This window comes from Acomys minous, assembly GCF_964271855.1.
Source record: "Acomys minous genome assembly, chromosome: 18".
Taxonomy (NCBI): Eukaryota; Metazoa; Chordata; class Mammalia; order Rodentia; family Muridae; genus Acomys; species Acomys minous.
In genome coordinates, this window is record NC_140501.1 from 64,292,129 (window position 1) to 64,311,198 (window position 19,070).

At 51.9% G+C, this 19,070-nt stretch overlaps 1 protein-coding gene across 2 annotated transcripts; it reads left to right on the top strand.

Moving 5' to 3' along the window:
- Positions 1-800: 800 nt before the first annotated feature.
- On the top strand, positions 801-15,000 carry TGM1 (transglutaminase 1). 2 transcript variants are annotated; one of them, XM_084767752.1, is made up of 15 exons: positions 801-955; positions 1,580-1,903; positions 2,045-2,233; positions 3,124-3,372; positions 3,702-3,820; positions 4,536-4,643; positions 4,994-5,168; positions 5,545-5,683; positions 5,788-5,891; positions 8,789-8,877; positions 9,321-9,474; positions 9,559-9,840; positions 10,136-10,296; positions 10,663-10,799; positions 14,612-15,000. In XM_084767752.1, the coding sequence occupies exons 2-15, from the start codon at positions 1,585-1,587 to the stop codon at positions 14,835-14,837; spliced, it is 2,451 nt and encodes an 816-aa protein (XP_084623878.1). In that variant the 5' UTR covers positions 801-955; positions 1,580-1,584; the 3' UTR covers positions 14,838-15,000. The 2 variants fall into 2 exon arrangements, with proteins under 2 accessions (XP_084623878.1, XP_084623879.1); XM_084767753.1 differs by lacking the exon at positions 801-955 and adding an exon at positions 971-1,117.
- Positions 15,001-19,070: the final 4,070 nt, after the last annotated feature.

Here is a 19,070-nt window from a genome sequence, read left to right on the forward strand (position 1 = left end):
GATACCAGGTACCCTGGGAAGGAGGCCGCTGTCCACCCAGGCCTGAGTGCAAAGACCTAACCCTTAAACTTCCAAGCTGGAAGGGGAAAACAAAACATTGGGGTTTTTTTTTCCCCTTGGGATCCTTCTAATTTCAAATTTAGGAGACAGAAGAAACTGACTCATATTAGGGACCCCTACTCATTCTGGGGGTCTCTGAAACAGCTGGATGGAGAGACAGTTTAGGGCGCAGTATGCTGAGGGGTGTGAGGAGACCTGGTAGAGCTGGCTGGTCAGGGACTGGCAGGTGGAGCCAGTTTGAGGGCCTGGCTGCTGATGTCATCTGTCTGCAGCCTGAGGTACTGGGACCTTCCTGGGCAGGAGTTCCAGGCCCAGGGACCAGTTTCACAGGGCCAAGCCTGGTGGGTGCTACAAGAGAGCTTTAGGGGAAGGGTGTTATGAAAGCAAGAGTTGGCGTCTCCAGCTTGGAAACAGATCTGCCCCACAGGGCTGTCACTGGAAGAGGATGCCTTTTCTACTATACTTCGAACACCCAGTTTGGCGAGAAATCAATTTAGTGTGGGGTCCGTCACCAAAAGCCTTCCATTTTCACTCAGCCCCAGGTCTGACAGAAGTTGACCAGGAAGCCCCACGCCCCCACCCCGCACGTGCCCCCCTTAGCATGATCTCAGTTCCTAGAAAGGAAAAAATAGGTGGAGCCACTCTTTCCCGCCCCTAACTGGGGACAGCCCCCCGGAGACTGCCCTCTTGACCGAGAAGAGATGAAGCAACTGGCTTCCCCTTTTCCCAGAAGCTCAGCCCCGCCCACCTTCCCCTCATAAACCATTTACCCGGGCCCGCCCTACACCTTCCACTCGCGTGGCTGCGTCTAGCCTGTTGGTCCCGTCTCTTAACGCCCTGACCTACTCCACCCGGGCCCGGGACCCAGTGGTGCCATCACCGACACCGCTGCCAGGTAAGTGGATCCAGCGCACACCTCAGTGCTGAGCCACAGCGGGACTTGACTGTCAAGGGACACACAGCCCAAGTTCAGAAAGGAACCTTCCCCAGCGCACACCTGCCGTGGGCTGAAACCTAATTTTCCCGGGGCCAATTTCTGCCTGAAGTTTGCCCTGACGTGAGAAATGTGGGGGACCCTGTTGCCCACCTCCCTCCCCATGCCACCTACTTGCCTTTATGGGAAGAACTGTATTAAGAAATGGTCCTAGAGGCTGGACCCCTAAACTGAGGAGCCAGCAAGTGGAGGGACCTACACAGTGTTTGTGGATTGGGGCTGTAATTGGTGCTCACATTGGGAACTGTGCATTTTCTCCTTTCTCCACTGGACATGTGGTTTTGGATGTGATTTGAGAGTTTCTAGAGCAAGGTGTAAAGAAGGTTTTTCTCTGTAACTGTATGGGGTGGTGTTTTTTTCTGGGTGACTGAATGTGGTCTTGGGACATCTCAGAGATTCTGCGCAGTCACCAGCTTACCTGGTACTGGAACCAATTTCTCTGGATAGGGTTTCTGGGTGGGTGGTATGGGTCGCCCAAGCACAGGAGATCTGAGTGGGTGAGTGTCCTCTGTCTCTTCTTCACAGGCACAATGGAAGGTCCTCGCTCAGACGTGGGCCGCTGGCGTGGGAACCCCTGGCAGCCCCCTACCACACCTTCGCCAGAGCCGGAGCCAGAGCCAGACAGAGGCTCGCGCTCCAGGCGAAGAGGGGCCCGCTCCTTCTGGGCTCGCTGCTGTGGCTGCTGCTCCTGCGGAAACAGAGCCGATGATGACTGGGGGCCTGACCCTTCTGGGTCCAGAAGTCGAGGGGCCAGCTCTCGGGGTGGCCGAAGACCGGAGTCTCGGGGTGACCGAAGACCAGAGTCTCGGGGCAGTGGCGTAAATGCAGCTGGAGACGGCACCATCCGAGGTGAGACTTTCTAGCTTACCCTGAAGCTGAACAACATTTCGGGGCGTCTAAATTTTATCCTGGTAGCTCTAGGGAGGCTGAAAGACTTCTAGGCAGGGCTCCGGTGGGCCTCTTCACTGACCCAGGGATGTGGCTTTACAGAGGGAATGCTAGTTGTGACCGGCGTGGACCTGCTGTGCTCACGGTCAGACCAGAACCGCAGAGAGCACCACACGGACGAGTTTGAATACGATGATCTGATTGTGCGCCGTGGGCAGCCCTTCCACATGATCCTTTTCCTGAACCGGGAATATGAGTCTTCTGACCGCATTGCCTTAGAGCTTCTCATCGGTGAGTGGGGCCTGGAGCAAGACGGGTAAAAGGCCCTCCTGACTTGTTGGAGGAAGAGCTGGGGTGAGGTTAGAGAGGTCTTTAGGCTCCTCCCTGGCACTTCTCTCCTCTGCCAAAAGAAGCAGGTGCAGGCTGCCTTTCCTCAAGCCTCTGGGGGGCTTCCTCCGTGGGCTGGCCTCTCTGTCCCCTTCAGCATTTTTTTCTTTTGGACTCTGTGCACCCTTCGTTCTGGGTCTTGCCTGTTTATCCCCCCCCAACCCCAGCCCCCATGTGTCTATCTCTCTGCCTCTCCATCACATGGCCCAAGGCAGGTGCCTCCCTCACCATGTTGCTTGGTGACCGTTGACTGTCCAGGCTGGTGATTATACAGCTGCTGGGGGCGGGTGACTCTTCTCACCCTTTGATTACAGCCCAGCCATGCGCACCCCAGTCTCTAATTTCCCAAGTACCCCTACCACCTCCAGAAATGCTCTGGGCTCTAGAAGCTGTGACCCCGGGGAGCAGGCCACGTTCACCTCCCTTTGGTATCTGGGGTGTTCTTTCCTATGAGGCAAGTGGACTTAGCTCAATTCTCTCCTTCAGTCCTGTAAGACAGTAAGACTGTCTGTCCGTGGGTGACAATGGCCCCAGTATCCCCTCCCTACTTGAGTGCATTGTCAGGGGAACAGGTTTGGGATGTTGGGCTGGGACTCTGCCCTGACACGCGGGAGAGCATGGGGCGGCCACCAAGCTACTCTGAGGAAGATTGTCACAGACTGATGTGGTAACCCCACTTAGGGACACACAAATTGGCTCGTAGACATTTTGGGTGGGGCTGAACGAAGTCTTAATGGTTCTCCTACTCCCAGGGCAGCTTTCTCACCGCCGAATCACTGATCTTGTTACTCTAGGAAACAATCCCGAGGTGGGCAAGGGTACCCACGTGATCATCCCGGTGGGTAAGGGAGGCAGAGATGGCTGGAAGGCCCAAGTGACCAGGAACAACGGGCACAACTTAAACCTACGAGTCCATACCTCCCCTAATGCCATCATCGGCAAATTTCAATTCACTGTCCGTACGCACTCAGAAGCTGGAGAGTTCCAGTTGCCCTTTGACCCCCGAAATGAGATCTACATCCTCTTCAACCCCTGGTGCCCAGGTAAGCCAGCTGGGGTCAAGAGCAGAGGGCCAGGGCTTCCTTTTCTGAGATCCCAGTGGGTCATAGGAAAAGACACCCTCCCACTGACCGGGAGAGGAGACCGAGGCCCCAGAAGAGACTCACCTCACTCTGATAAAGGGCGCTGGCCACAGCCAACCTTCTTTCTACTGTCTTTCCTCGGAGGCTTTCTCACGGTCCTTCCTGTCAGGCTAGAGGCATCCCTGGCCCCACTTTCTTCTGTGGATACGAGTTCTATAGACCTGGTTAGGGGGATGTAGGGCCCAGGAAGAAAATGCACAGCATTTGCTATTTGCTTTCTGGGGACACAGAGGACATAGTGTACGTGGACCATGAGGACTGGCGACAAGAATATGTGCTTAATGAGTCTGGAAGAATCTACTATGGAACAGAAGCACAGATTGGCGAGCGGACCTGGAACTATGGCCAGGTACGAGTTCAGTCTTCTTCCTTTTTGGTTTTTTTGAGACAGGGTTTCTCTGTGTAGCCTTGGCTGTCCTGGAGTTCCCTCTGTAGACCAGGCTGGCCTCGAACTCACAGCACTCCACCTGCCTCTGCCTCCTAAGTGCTGGGATTAAAGTTGTACGCCACTACAGGTCTTATATAACTCAAGGGAGACAGAAGTGAGGAACATGATGTTGGCTCTGTTTCTTAACAATTAAACTTTATTATACTGCCCAACTAGCATACACAAGAAGAAAAAAAGGTTAAAGGGACAGAAGAGTGAACCTCCGGTATCCGTTCCACAGGACAGGTCCTTAAGTGTCTCTGTCCTGCGAGCTGGTCCGGTCCGGTTCTCTGTTCGCGCACCCTCCTCGCCTCAACCTGTTGTTTTGTCTTCCCCCCACCTCCCAGTCACATGCCAAGGGCGGTCTCCTTCTCCCTTCGAGGGTCAATTAGGAAAACAATAGCCACGGTGGGGTTCCCAGGTAGGCTTCCTGAATTCCAAGCCCAAGAAGGCTCCAAACAGTCTGTCACAAGGTATTCATGGTGTGCCCCAAGGGTAAAGCCCGCCAAGACTGCTTCCACCTTCAACAAAGCTTAATCTTTCCCACACATGGTGGCCTGAGCAGGATGCTAGCATCCTTTTCGGTTTGACCATCCCGTGAGCAGATATAGTTCACCTCTGCCCTCCTTCCTTCCAGTTTGACCATGGAGTGCTGGATGCCTGCCTGTACATCTTGGATCGAAGGGGGATGCCATATGGAGGTCGTGGGGACCCAGTCAGTGTCTGTCGGGTCATCTCTGCCATGGTGCGCACTCTTGTGTCTTCCTGCCCTGCCCTTTATACATTTTCTGTCCCTGACCCTGAAGAGGGTATTGAGGAAAGAGGGGGTTCTTCCCTCCCCTGCCTGCTCCCCACCCCACCTTTAGTGGTTTCTGTCCCAGCTCCTTTGGAATGTAGGGCCGAACCCTAAACTTGGCACACCCAGTGTTCACATTCCAGTGTTACAGTAAAGGGTGGGGGTGATGGGTTGCGGGAGGGGTGGGTAGGGCTTAGGTTGATGTCTGGTTCTCGAGGCTGCAGGATTAGGGGCTGGGGAATCCAGAAGATCCTGAGCCCCTCCCCCACTCCAGCCACACCCTATCTTTTCCTGGGCAGGTGAACTCCCTGGATGACAATGGAGTTCTGATTGGGAACTGGACGGGCGACTACTCTCGAGGCACCAACCCCTCGGCGTGGGTGGGCAGCGTGGAGATCCTGCTTAGCTACCTACGCACCGGCTACTCCGTCCCCTATGGCCAGTGTTGGGTCTTTGCTGGTGTTACCACCACAGGTAGTAGAGGGACTAGGTTAGGAATAGCCTGGTCTCTCTCCGAGGAGGGAAAGGGTTCTGTTTCTGCCCAGCCCAGCTGTGGCTACAGGATAGGATGCCACTAAGGGTGGATGATAGGATGGCCTTAATTATCATTAATTAGTGTTAACAACTGAGAGAGGCCTAAGGGAGAGAAAGAAGAAGCAATAGACAGGGCCTGAGCCAAGCAGGTGGCTTTGTAATCCAAACTGCTTCACAGCCCAAAGGCCACCGGAGCCCTCTGACCCCTAACTCTGGCAGTCCCTCCAAGCTTGGCAAACTCAGCTGCCCTTCTCTTCCTGCGGATGCCACACCTACAGCCGAGCTCTGCCCTGGCCTAACCCTGGCTCCTCCACAGTGCTACGATGCCTGGGCTTTGCTACCCGTACGGTCACCAACTTCAACTCTGCGCATGACACAGACACCTCCCTCACTATGGACATCTACTTTGACGAGAACATGAAACCCCTCGAACATCTGAACCATGATTCTGTTTGGTGAGCACAGGGTCAGGGGTGGATGCTGAGGCATGGTAGGGGCAGGAGCAGGGGAGGGCCTGACTGGGAGCCTCGGGCCCAGAGCTCACTCTCTGTCCCTCTAGGAACTTCCATGTGTGGAATGACTGCTGGATGAAGAGGCCAGACCTGCCCTCAGGCTTTGACGGGTGGCAGGTTGTGGACGCCACGCCCCAGGAGACCAGCAGTGGTAAGGCAGGCCTCGCCCGGACCCCGTCCAGAACATCTCCTCTAGCTCCTGAGTGTTAGGCCAGGACTTGGCTGGAGAGCCAAACCCTTTAGCCCTATAGTTAGTTCTGCGCATGGACCTATCCACTGAACAGCCACGCCGCCATTAGTTTATCTTCCTCTCTTTAGCTACCCTGCTTGACTTCTTTTACAATGATTAATATACTGAGAGAGTTCAAAAGTCAAAAGAAATTCAAGAATAGTCAATAAGAGGTTTCCTTCCCCCCCCCCCCCCCCCGATAAGTTTATTATTCTTATTTGCTTCCCACCACCCCACCCCACCCCACCCCATCCCCCGCCAGTTTTTCAAGACAGGGTTTTTCTCTGTGTAGCCTTGACTGGCCTGGCCTCACTTTGTTGACTAGGCTGGCCTTGTACTCACAAAGATCTGCCTGCCAAGCCGGGCGTGGTGGTGCACGCCTTTAATCCCAGCACTCGGGAGGCAGAGGCAGGCGGATCGCTGTGTGTTTGAGGCCATCCTGGTCTACAAAATGAGTCCAGGATGGCCAAGGCTACACAGAGAAACTCTGTCTCAAAAAAACAAAACAACAACAAAAAAAAAAACCAAAAGAAAAAAAAAAGAAAGAAAGAAAGAAAAGAAAAAAAAGACCTGCCTGCCTCTGCCTCCCTAGTGCTGGGATTCAAGGTGTGCGCCACTACATCCAGCTTTCCCAAGTGCTTTTTAACTTACATATCCCAGATATAATTAATTAAAGGACATAGACTTATGTATACATCTGAAAAGTCATATTTAGGACAATTCCCAGCATACACACACACACACACACACACACACACACACACACACACACACACGGAGAAAAAAAGTTATAAGTAATAAGTGTATGTATGCATGGAAGAAAAAAACAGTATAGAATTAAGTAAGATAAAATGTAAAACTTCCTTATTTTCTCTTAGTTTTTTAAAGTAAATTTCTACTTGGGGGGGGGGTTCCTACCCCCAAATCTGATCATCGAATTTGATGAGTCAGAATTTCCAAAAATAGGAAAAGGGATATGTATCTGTTTCTTCCCAGTTCTGGTTTTGAACCTGGGGCCTTGCGCATGCTCCCCATCCGTTTTCCAATCTCTGTTTCAAAAGTCCCCCTGGTGATTCTTAAGGTCACCCACATTTGGGACCCATTCCAAAGCCACGGTAAGCGGTGGCTTTGTCTGGGCCTCCAGCAGAGTGAGCCCCAGTTCTTCTTCTTGCTCCCCTGTTCACCGCATCCATGTACGGTGTAGAGAAATCTGGCCTCAGACAGGTCCCAAGAAAACAGCTCTGTAACCCTGCCCTCAGACATGACCTGGGGTGACACAGCCTGCCAGGTGCTTAGCTCTTCTCTGCATGCACACACACGCGTCTCCACAGATGTGATCCCTGCTGCCCTCTCTGCTCTCACACAGCCTCCTCCCACTGTGGCTCAGGTGCTACCTCCAGGTAAGTTGGGGCTGTTCCCACCAGCTGCTTCCTTCTTACCTCCACCTTCCTAGAATCAGATGGCTCGGCCGAAGTCATAGTCTTCTGGCCATTTCCCAGACCCCTCCCTGCCAATTCTCTGCATAAATGGTGGCCTGGGTTGCAGAACCCAGCAATGCTTGCAGTGTACTGGGGAACTTGATCTCTGGGCCAGCTCTGAGAAGTAATGGGGTAGGTATCAGGCAGGGGCTCCGGACAGGATGGCTAGGGCCTAAGTCTACCATGATTACTTCTTAGATGAGTGATTGTGTGTGTGTGTGTGTGTGTGTGTGTGTGTGTGTGTGTGTGTTTGTGTGTGTGTAGTTGGAAGGATTAAATGGACACAGTGTATCAAAAAGGACTAGTAGCTCTGGGCAGTGGTCTGGGCTCATGTCTTTAATCCCAGCATTCAGGAGGCAGAGGCAGGTGGATCTCTGTGAGCTTGAGGTCAGTCTGGTCTATAAAGTGAGTCCAGGTCAGTCAAGGGTACACAGAGAAACCCTGTCTCAAAAAAACAAAGCAAAACAAAAAACCCAAAACAACAACAACAGGACTAGTAGCATGCTTACAGCATGACAGCCACTCAGTAAGTAGAAGTTTTTTCCAGATGTGTTTAAGATCCTGGCATCCACCGTACTGGCTGAGCCTGTTTCCCCATCTGTAAAAGGAGGCCAGAGCGTTAGGTGTTAAGATTCTTTCCTGTTGGATAGCCCTCACTTCCTGTTACACTTTCTGTCCCAGCTAGCCCATGTCAACCAGCTCATCCACTCTAGGGAGCCTGCTGGGGTGTAAGGACAGTCTTCTTCTTCTTCTTCTTCTTCTTCTTCTTCTTCTTCTTCTTCTTCTTCTTCTTCTTCTTCTTCTTCTTCTTCTTCTCCTTCACCTTCTCCAGATTTTTTTATTTATTATTGTGTATACAATACTCTGCCTGCATGTATACCCGCGGGCCAGATGAGGGCATCAGATCACATTATAGGTGGCTATGAGCCACCATGTGGCTGCTGGGAACTGAACTCAGGACCTCTGGAGGAGCAGTCATTGCCCTTAACCTCTGAGCCATCTCTCCATCCTCGGACAGTCTCTTCTCATCCACTACTCTACTCACTTCCCAATAAAGAGATCAGAGCGGGCTGTAAAGCTGAGGTATTGCTGAAATGGTGACAGTGGCATCACTGCTCCCTCAGCGAACCAGAATCATTGTGGGCCCTGAATAGTGAGGAAAGATTGGGGGAGGATGTCCTGGACTCTGAGAATCGTGCACCGTGTGGCCAGCTGGCACAGAGAATATGCTGACAGCCTAGCTATGGAACCAGGCTGTCCACGGGCCCCTCCTGCTCCCACCGTGACCTCTGGGTGGGTGCTGTTGGCCTCTCCAGACCCATCTCCTGCCTCACTTTCTAGGCATCTTCTGCTGTGGCCCCTGCTCCGTGGAGTCCATCAAGAACGGCTTAGTCTACATGAAGTATGACACTCCCTTCATTTTTGCTGAGGTGAGGGCTGGGCTCCAGGTGCCTCCTCTCGCAAACAGTCTGAAGCGGCCCTAGCCCTGGCTTCAGTCCCGAGCCTTCTGGTCCTGACTTCACCGCTGACTGACTGACTAGCTGTGTAACCTAGGGCAAGTCACTCCTTCTGGAGTTTCCTCCACTGTAAAAAGGGGCTAATAATGGCTGCCTTGCTTCCTGTCCTCAGGATCAAAAGAGCTAATGGATATGGGGCTGCTTCGTAGGTTGTAAAACAAGCGAATAAGCCTAAAGGATTACTGTTATTAATGCCGAAATGGGCTGCAAGGAGCCTCCTAGACAGGCCTCTTCCTTGCTCTCTCACTATGGCTGGCTCAGCTTGGAAACTCTCCCAGCTGGGCCCTGTCTGCAGCCCCTGGGGTCAAGCCTGTCTTCCCGGCCCATTCAGAGCTGCTACTCTTTGCTCACCACAGGTGAATAGTGATAAGGTATACTGGCAGCGACAGGATGACGGCAGCTTCAAGATTGTGTATGTGGAGGAAAAAGCCATCGGCACGCTCATTGTTACAAAGGCGATCAGCTCCAACATGCGAGAGGACATCACCCACACCTATAAGCACCCAGAAGGTGACATTCTCCCAGCCCAGCCAGCTCCAGAGCAATTGCCTACCCAAGCCGGAGCTCACACTCACCTTTGACCTCAACCCCCAGGCTCAGAAGCAGAGCGGAAGGCTGTGGAAAGAGCTGCTGCCCATGGCAGCAAACCCAACGTGTATGCCAGCCGGGATTCTGCTGAGGATGTGGCAATGCAGGTGGAGGCACAGGACGCTGTGATGGGGCAGGATCTGGCAGTCTCTGTGGTGCTGACCAATCGGGGTAGTAGCCGACGCACTGTGAAGCTGCACCTCTACCTCTCTGTCACTTTCTACACTGGTGTCACTGGGCCTACCTTCAAGGAGACCAAGAAGGAAGTGACACTAGCCCCAGGAGCCTGTAAGTGTTCCCTTCCCAGTCCTGCCCCTAGGTGGTACTCCCTCTCTAGACCTACACCTAGGTGGTGCTCCCTTCCCATCACTCTCCCTAGGTGGTGCTCCCTCTCCAGCCCTGCCCCTAGGTGGTGCTGCTCCCTCTCCAGTCCTGCCCCTGGGTGGTGCTCCCTCTCCAGCCCTGCCCCTGGATGTCCAAGTATTATGGCTTTGGACACGGAAGCTAACAGCAACAGGGAGCACTTCTGGGGAGGTCGTATCTGGGGAAGAAGGCCTTCCATTGCCATGCATTTTCTTCCCAGCGGATTCTGTGACCATGCCTGTGGCCTACAAGGAATACAAGCCCCACCTTGTGGACCAGGGGGCCATGTTGCTCAATGTCTCAGGCCACGTCAAGGAGAGTGGGCAGGTCCTAGCCAAGCAGCACACCTTCCGCTTGCGCACCCCAGACCTTTCTCTCACGGTGAGTGTAGCTTCCTGTGAGTCACGGGGTGAACAGGGAGCAGGAGCTGAGGCTAAGGGAAACCATGGGCAAGGGGCAGCACTAGGCCTGAAACAAGTACCCCAGGGAGCCTGCTAGGGGAGGTAAGGGCAGAGGTGGCCCTAGTTTCCTCATCAATAAAATGGGCTCTCAGGTCCAGTCTGTGGCAGCCTCAAGTTGTGGAATGGATGAGTTTCCTCCCTGACTGTAGCGGTGGCTTCTCTCAGGGACAGAAATGTGAGCTTGGAGAGATTTCGATCCTAACACATTTCTCATTTGGGTGCAGAGTATGGGTCCTGCATGTCTGGCAAGGACCTCTGCTGAGGGGTGGGTCTCTGTCTCCCTCAGTTGCTGGGAGCAGCAGTAGTCGGCCAAGAATGTGAAGTTCAGATCGTGTTCAAGAACCCGCTGCCTGTCACCCTCACAAACGTGGTCTTCCGGCTTGAAGGTTCCGGGTTACAGAGACCCAAGGTCCTCAACGTTGGGTAAGTCTGACTTCTCTAACTCTGCTGCCACCTGCTTTCATTCAGGCTGCTTCTCTTCTTGGTCAGGACTCCACAGAGCAGCCTGGGTTAACTCAGGCCAGTTCAGCCCAACCAGGGCTCAAGACCTGCTGAGTGCCTCAAGTTGCACTGTGTCCCTGCCCTGCCTCACCTTTTAATTAGGGAGCCGAAACTCACATGGAAATCATTAGTAGCCCATCCCTAACATTTGCCAAATGTTGACCATGCGCTTTCAGGAGTATTATCTCATTTGGAGATCATACAGGCCCTTTAAAGTACATTAGAGACCATCAGATAATTAAAAGGAGAGCTACGGAACTCTAAAGACTTAGGTTGAAGCCCCTGCCCCACTGCCTTCATTCCTCTAAGCCTGCATGGGCTCACTTGTCCAGTGATGATAACAAAACCCCTGAGTTGTTTGGTCCAGCCTGTGACATAGTCAGTCTCCACCACTAGGTAGTTTTTAACTTTTGCCCTCATCACCCCTACCTCATGAATGGGAAAGCTAGTGGCCTTATCTCACAGCTCGTCTCTGCTTGCTGTGTGGTCTGCGCCATGAGAACAGAGTAGCCGCTCTGAGAGAGCCCTGATCCCTGATCCTCAGGCCCTCCCTCAGCCAGCATGGATCTGATCTCCATTGGGTGAAGCTCTGGGGCCAGTGAGGGCACACAGCACGGATGTCCCCGTGCCTGTTGCTGTCATCTGGCACAGACACTTGCTGCCCATCCTTCTCAGGAAATGCACGGAGGGAAAGAGAAGGCAGAGGACCTTCTAACCAGCTTTCTTCTGACAGGAGTGGGTATCCTGTTCTAAGAGAGGTACCGAGAGAGGGCCTGGGCTAGAGGACCCGAGCCTGCCTTTCCCCTCATACCTCATGCTGGCAGCCACGACTTTTGTGGTCATGCCAAAGATGAGTTTATTGTTTTGTTCTTTGGCCTAGCCCGGGACTCAGGGGCTGTGATAGCACAGAACAGCACAAAATGACCCTACCAGGGTCTCCAGCCGCTCGGATGACAGGGAGTAAGATGTGCCCTGGGACATCAGTGAGCCGCATTCACACCAGAGGGGAAGGAGTCCTCTGTCTACAGCTCCCTAGGGATGTACACCCTTGCCAGGCCTTTCACTCTTGGGCTGTTCTCACAAGATAGAGCCGATGCACTCGGTGTGAGGAGACCTAGCCTCTTTCTTGAGTGCATGGCTTGCGTGGTGTCTCTGCTGCCCCCATCCACTCATTTGAGGGCTCCAGTGCAAGAGCTGGACGGTGCCTGGTCCGGCCGGCCTTCCTTGAACTCTCTGCTGCTTCTTGGTTGCTTTGGTGTCTCCGAGACACCCGGTAGCCTTCAGGGGACTTATCAGATTCCAAGATGGGTGTTACTTTGCCTCTCATTTACACATCAAAGGCTGTGGTATGGAGCCCAATTATACCACTAGGTGTGCCACCCCAGACTGGTCACTTAATAAACATTCCAGGACTCACTTCTCCGGTTGACGGTGTCACCAGAGAGGCTGGAAGCCCTCATTGGGAATTTCCCCCAGAACCGGAATCATGCTCTCTCTAAATCTGTAGTGACCTGTCCTTCTTGAAAGGTGGGTTCAACCTTGGGGAAACGGCTGAAGCCATTTAGAGTTAAGATTAATTACCAAGAAAAACAAATGACAAGTAAGGTCCATATCATTTAGAAATGATGCACACACAGAGGAGACGCAGGTGCATGTACCTGCCCGTGAGGAACTGAGGGAATGGAGCAGGGAGGGAGGAGGAGAGAGGGGTCCGGGGTAGCTATTGCCAAGGACAGCTTCAGTACCCACAGGCTGTTAGGGGTCATCCCAGCTTTAGCGGCTGACCTGGCCTATAAGAATGAGTCTGGGCAAGTTTTTGTTTGTTTGTTTGTTTTTGAGGGGCAGAAATAATGATAGTGATTGTAATATAAAGGTTAACTTCTGAAATATTACAACTCAATTACAGTGGACTTTTTTGTTTTGTTTTTGTCTTTCAAGACAGGGTTTCTCTGTGTAGCCTTGGCTGTCCTGGACTCACTTTGTAGACCAGGCTGGCCTCGAACTCACAGCGATCCACCTGCCTCTGCCTCCCAAGTGCTGGGATTAAAGGTGTGCGCCACCACGCCTGGCTTATAGTGGATTTTTGAAGGCTGTTGCAAGGCTATAGAGAAATGGGGGAAATTAAGAACACAAAGCCTAACCTGTTAAATTACAGACTTAATCTTTTGATTCCCGTCCTAATAATAATTCAGAAGCCATCTGACCCCCGTCATCTCACTTTGTACTCATTTCCATCTTATGAACCAGCAAGTGAGGACCAAAGAAGTAACTTTGTCTTAAACCACACAGCTAACTAGTAGACCACTGGTCCAGGGAAGCCTCAGCAGCAGCCTCCAAGCTAAGTGCTTCACCCCAAGGAACGGTCATCTTCAGAATTAGAGGTGCCGGCTCATTTCCTTGGCCGACTAGTGCATAGGGCCTAGTGCCACAAAGGAGCCCAAGGCAGCTTGGCTTGGATAGGGGTCAGGAGCACAGCTTTAGGAAGACTCCCGAGATACTCTAACAGGCGTGAGCAAACTCCAAAGACACGCAACCATGTTTACACTTAAAATGCAGAGTGTCCGGTGGTACGGTAAATCCTTGAAATTGTACTTGAGGCAGAGACTTGAGGGTTGAAAGATCCAAGGCCAGCCTTAGCCACATAGTGAATTTGAGATTAGTCCAAAAAGTAAAAGAATAAAGTTTGTAGATTGAAGGAAGAGCCCAGAAGAAGGAACTATTCATTTCCTTGGGGACAGGAGGCACTTGGGTGGCCCTCGCTGAGGCAATGGTGCGAGCTAGGACTTGGAGAAAGAGTAGGGACGAAACTGGCAGGGGCAGGAGCCCAGGGCAGGCACGCCAACACTGCAGAGCATGGAGGTGGGTTTGAGCAAGCTCCTCCACGGGGCTGGTCCAGAGGAAGAATGGTGGGGGTGATGCAGCTGTGTCAGGGTGGGAGCTGAGTCACAGTGAGCCTGTATGTCAGGTTCAGTAAGTGCCAAGGATGCCCAGCCCTTGAGGGATTTACTTCACTTCCCAGTGAGGAGCAGGCTAGGGGAAAGGCAGGATGGGTAGTGAGTCTGGTGAAACCCTGATGCCCAGAGGTGTTCTGGGAATGTTTTCAGAGCTCCCTGAGGAAAAGAAGGCACAGGTGTGTGTGACACACACACACACACACACACACACACACACCTATGAGGACACATTTCATTCTAAGAATGTCAATTGTCCATGCTTGGGACCACCTTTTTCCTGGATAGTATCCTGCTGCCAGCTCAGTACACGAAGCTGTCCAGTCTCTGTGAGGACAACTGTGGCCGAGTCCCTTAGCTCGCTATTCTGGCAAAACTGAAAGCATTTGGGATCTCTGTTGGGCCTCCAAGTCTTGCTCTGGGGTGCCATTGGCCCTGAAGGCCTGGGTCACATGGGGTGCTCTAGAGCAGAGGCGGTGTGAGGCTGCTGCCTGTGAGAGCCAGCAGTCTCTGTCCAGGTGGGAGCAGGAAGGGAGGAGGCTAGGTGCTGGGCAGATTTTTAGTGCAGGCAGCTGGGTGTGGAGGTGCCATGGAGCTGTGTGGAGGTGGCCAGGGGTGGAGGCTGTGTCTGGGTTGTGGGTGTAGATTCCAGCTGAACCCAGAAATGCCTGGATGACTCCAGCTCCTGATGTTTCCTTCCTGGTCACTCTCTGTCAGTCCTTGCTTACTCTCGACTTTATCCTTAGTTACTCAAGGCTCATGATATACTGTCTCTGCCTACAGGGACATCGGGGGTAATGAGACAGTCACATTGCGCCAGACATTTGTGCCTGTGCGACCAGGCCCCCGCCAGCTCATTGCCAGCCTGGACAGCCCACAGCTCTCCCAAGTACATGGTGTCATCCAAGTGGATGTGGCCCCAGCCTCTGGAGGCGGGGGCTTCTCAGATGCTGGAGGTGACGGTCGCTTTGGGGAGAACATACCTATGGCATCTCGAGGTGGAGCTTAGCGCTGCGCCAGGAGCAACAGGACTGGAGTCAGATGGACAAGGACACTGCCCCAAGATGGGGGCCCCCGAAAAAGTAGCTTCCCAGGCTCAGGCAGGAAGGCTGGGGCACCTGGGGAGGCTGCCGGTCTTCACTTGTGCTGATAATAAACTGTTTTTTAATGAAGATACTTTTAGTACACCTGTCGATCTAGGCCAAGAAGTCACACTGTACTGCAAATTTACAGTGTGGCATTTCTTGAGTCCCCGGTTCTGAGAATTGTGCCTGGAAGGTAATGGTGGCACCTCAGCCACACCTGACACAGAGCTTGCTTAGTGTCACAGCTACCACACCTAGCCCAAACTGTAGTTTCAAATACTCTTGTCTAAATTGGGCCTGATAGCACAGGCTTGTGGATTCCCGGTTACTTGGGAATTAGGAAGATCTAAAGTTTAAACCTGCCTAAGTTACATGGTGAGTTCAAAGTCAGCCTGGGTGATTTAGGGACCTGGTCTTGAAATGAAAAGTGAAAGGAACACTGGGAATATATATAGCTCAAGAACATAGGCACAGCACCTGCCTGGTGTACTTAAGGACCTGCCGAAGGCCCTTGTACTAGAAAAACAAATCTTGGAGAATTTTTATAGAAGTAATTATGTTCAGGGTTAGAAGTTAGCAGAAATAACAGGAGCACCAAGGTGGGTCTATAGGTGAAGATGCTGTTACCAAGACTGACAACCGAAATCCAACCTCCAGGACCCACACGGTAGCTCCGGCCAGCGGGCCTTTCAAATGAGGGCTGCTCCCAGAGAGCACCTGCAGCTCAGCCTCCAGCAGCAGCTGCACTACCGGCAGCCAGGCCTGACGGCCCACATGGCAACCACTGCAGGGGGTGTGGCTGTGGGCTCTGTGGCAGGGCACACCCTGGGTCACGCCATCACTAGGGCCTTCAGTGGAGGAGGTAACGCTGAGCTGGCAAAGCCTGACATCACTTACCAGGAGCCTCAGTGACCAGGGATCCCAGCTGCCAGACCAGCGGTCCCGTGGGCCTTGCTCTCTTGGGATCATGCAGTTTCTGGAGTGCGCCCAGAACCAGAGTGACATCAAGCTCTGCGAGGGCTTCAACGAGGTGCTGCGGCAGTGCAGAGTTCCAAATGGCTTAATCTAATCAAGAAATTCAAACTGAAGAAATGTAAACTGGCTTTCCGTAATTGACTAAGGAAGTATAGGCCCTTATTTCTAAAGCTCCCTTGCTTCAGAACGGCCAGGAAAGAGTCTGACTACAGATGATCACAGAGGCTTGTAGTGTTGGTGGCTGGGCAAGTGGCTGGCCTCCTTGAACCAACTATTGTGTTTTGTGAGTTAATACAAATAAAGTGGTTTTATTCGCGGGGAGCACTTGCTGCTCTTGCAAAGGACCAATGTTTGGTTCCCAGCACCCACATGTCAGTTCTCAACAGTCTGTAACTCCAGTTTCAAAAGATCAGACACCCTCTTCTGGCCTCCGTGGACAATAGACACTGTATACATACAGACATACTTGCAGGCAAAACACTCATACATATAAAATAGAAACAAAAATATTTGAAAAGAAAAAAAAAACAGAAAACACAAAGGAAATCTATAAAGAACATAAGAAACTAAAGTGTCCATAATAAAAAGTATTAGAGGAATTTTAGTCTGTAACATCTACACTGCAGTGAACAATAAACACAAATCCTTGCACTAAAGTCTGATTTCCTCGGTTTCTTTAATCCACTTATCTGTAGTTACACACACACACATACACACACACACACAGTTCAAATTTCCAGACCAAGCATCAGAACCAGACTCAGGTATGGCAAACATAATGGAATTATCATATCAAAAACATAAAAACCATGGCCAATGTGCTCTGGCTGGAAAGGTGGACAGCACGGAAGAGCAGGTAGGTAATGTGAACAGAGAGGAAATTGTGAGAAAGGACCACTGTTACAGAAACAAAGAGCGCTTGGCTCCATTACTGACTGAACCCCTGAGCTTGAAGAAGTCACTGTCAATGGAAAGTTCCTAAATGAGGGCTCAGGATGTCCTGCAGGTGGCTGTATACTTACCCAGTACAAAACACCAGCACCAAGGAAGCGGTGGTGCACACCTGCAACCTCAGCACCAGCACCACATAAGCAGCAGTGCACACCTGCAACCTCAGCACCAGCACCACATAAGCAGCGGTGCACACCTGCAACCTCAGCACCAGCACCACATAAGCAGTGGTGCACACCTGCAACCTCAACACCAGCACCACATAAGCAGTGGTGCACACCTGCAACCTCAACACAAGCACCATATAAGCAGTGGTGCACACCTGCAACCTCAACACCAGCACCACATAAACGGAGGTGCACACCTGTAACCTCAACACCAGCACCACATAAGCAGTGGTGCACACCTGCAACCTCAACACAAGCACCATATAAGCAGTGGTGCACACCTGCAACCTCAACACCAGTACCATGTAAGCAGTGGTGCACACCTGCAGTCTCAGCACCACCTAAGCGGAGGTGCACACCTACAGTCTCAGCACCAGCACCACATAAGCAGCAGTGCACACCTGCAACCTCAGCCAGCACCAGCACCACGTAAGCCGAGGTGCACATCTGCAACCTCAACACCAGCACCAGTACCATGTAAGCAGTGGTGCACACCTGCAGTCTCAGCACCACCTAAGCGGTAGTGCACACCTGCAACTTCAGCACCAGCACCACATAAGCAGAGGTGCACACCTGCAACCTCAGCACCAGCACCACATAAGCAGAGGTGCACACCTGCAACTTCAGCACCAGCACCACATAAGCAGAGGTGCACACCTGCAACCTCAGCACCAGCACCACATAAGCAGCAGTGCGCACCTGCAACCTCAGCCCCTGGGAGGTGGAGGGCTGAAGGATTAGGAGTTCAAGGACATCCTTGGCAACATAGCAAGTTTCAGGCTACTTTGGGATATATAGAAACTTGTCTAAAGAGCTGAAATATTTCCAAACCGGAATGCAAACAATAAACAAAAGTGAAAAAGACACAACATCTAAGAAGCCTTAGACTACAAATGTTGTGGCACACTGTTGTGAAATGTGAGTGGTGGGGAGAGTCCTGAGACCCTCACCTGAGATTCCAGCCACTCTCTCCTGCGCCCCCTCCCAGCTGGGTATAAATCTGCCTCAGCTGCATGCGGTCTTTGTGGACGTGCATGTGGAAGGCGAACTGAAAAGAGAGCTCTATCTACAGCTATGGAGAAGCTGTCATTCAAGTCAGGATGAGTCTTTTGGGGAATGTGTTGTTTGGCGGGCAGGCACCTACACTCCTGTAAGTAAATACCCACTGGTTCATCAAACCAGACTTGGATAGAATCATCACTTTGGTCCGTCGCTGCGGTCCCAGCTGGGATAAGGAGATGCTGTTCCATATCCGCAGGAGAAGTTCATGACACACACGCACACAGTGAGAGTAGATGATAAAGAAATGTTTGCAGCAGTGACTGAGAATTGTCCCAGAGTATAGAGGGATACTAAACAGGGGTCCAAAAAACTCATACTGGCAGCAGAATAAAACCAACACAAGCACAGAACTAAATGACACTCAGACTGGACACACACACAGAAAGGCGGAAAAAAAAATACTGAAGCAGGGGTGAGGTTAGGCTAGGGAACACTGACTAGTGACCATCAAGGTTAATAATTAAGTTAAGGGGAGCTGGAACGATGGCTCAGCAGTTAAGGGCATGGGCTGCTCTTCCAGAGGTCTCAGGTTCAATTCCCAGCACCTACATGGCAGCTCACAACTGTCTGGAACTCCAGCTCCGGGGGATCTGACACCCTCACACAGACATACATGTAGGCAAATACCAATGCACAGAAAATAAAAAATAAATAATTTTAAAAAAAGAATTAAATTAAGGGAGAATAGCTCAGCAGTGACGAGCACTGGCTGGTCTTACAGAAGACATGAGTTCGATTCCAAGCACTCACGTGGTAGTTCACAACTTGTAACTCAAGTTCTAGGGGACTTATGTAGGCATACTTTTTTTTTTTCCAAGACAGCGTTTCTCTGTGTAACAGTCCTGGCTATCCTGGACTCACTTTTGTAGACCAGGCTGGCCTCGAACTCACAGCAATCTGCCTGCCTCTGCCTCCCGAGTGCTGGAATTAAAGGCGTGCGCCACCACACCCGGTTATGTAGGCATACTTTTAAAATCTATTTTTATTTTGCTTTTCTGATGC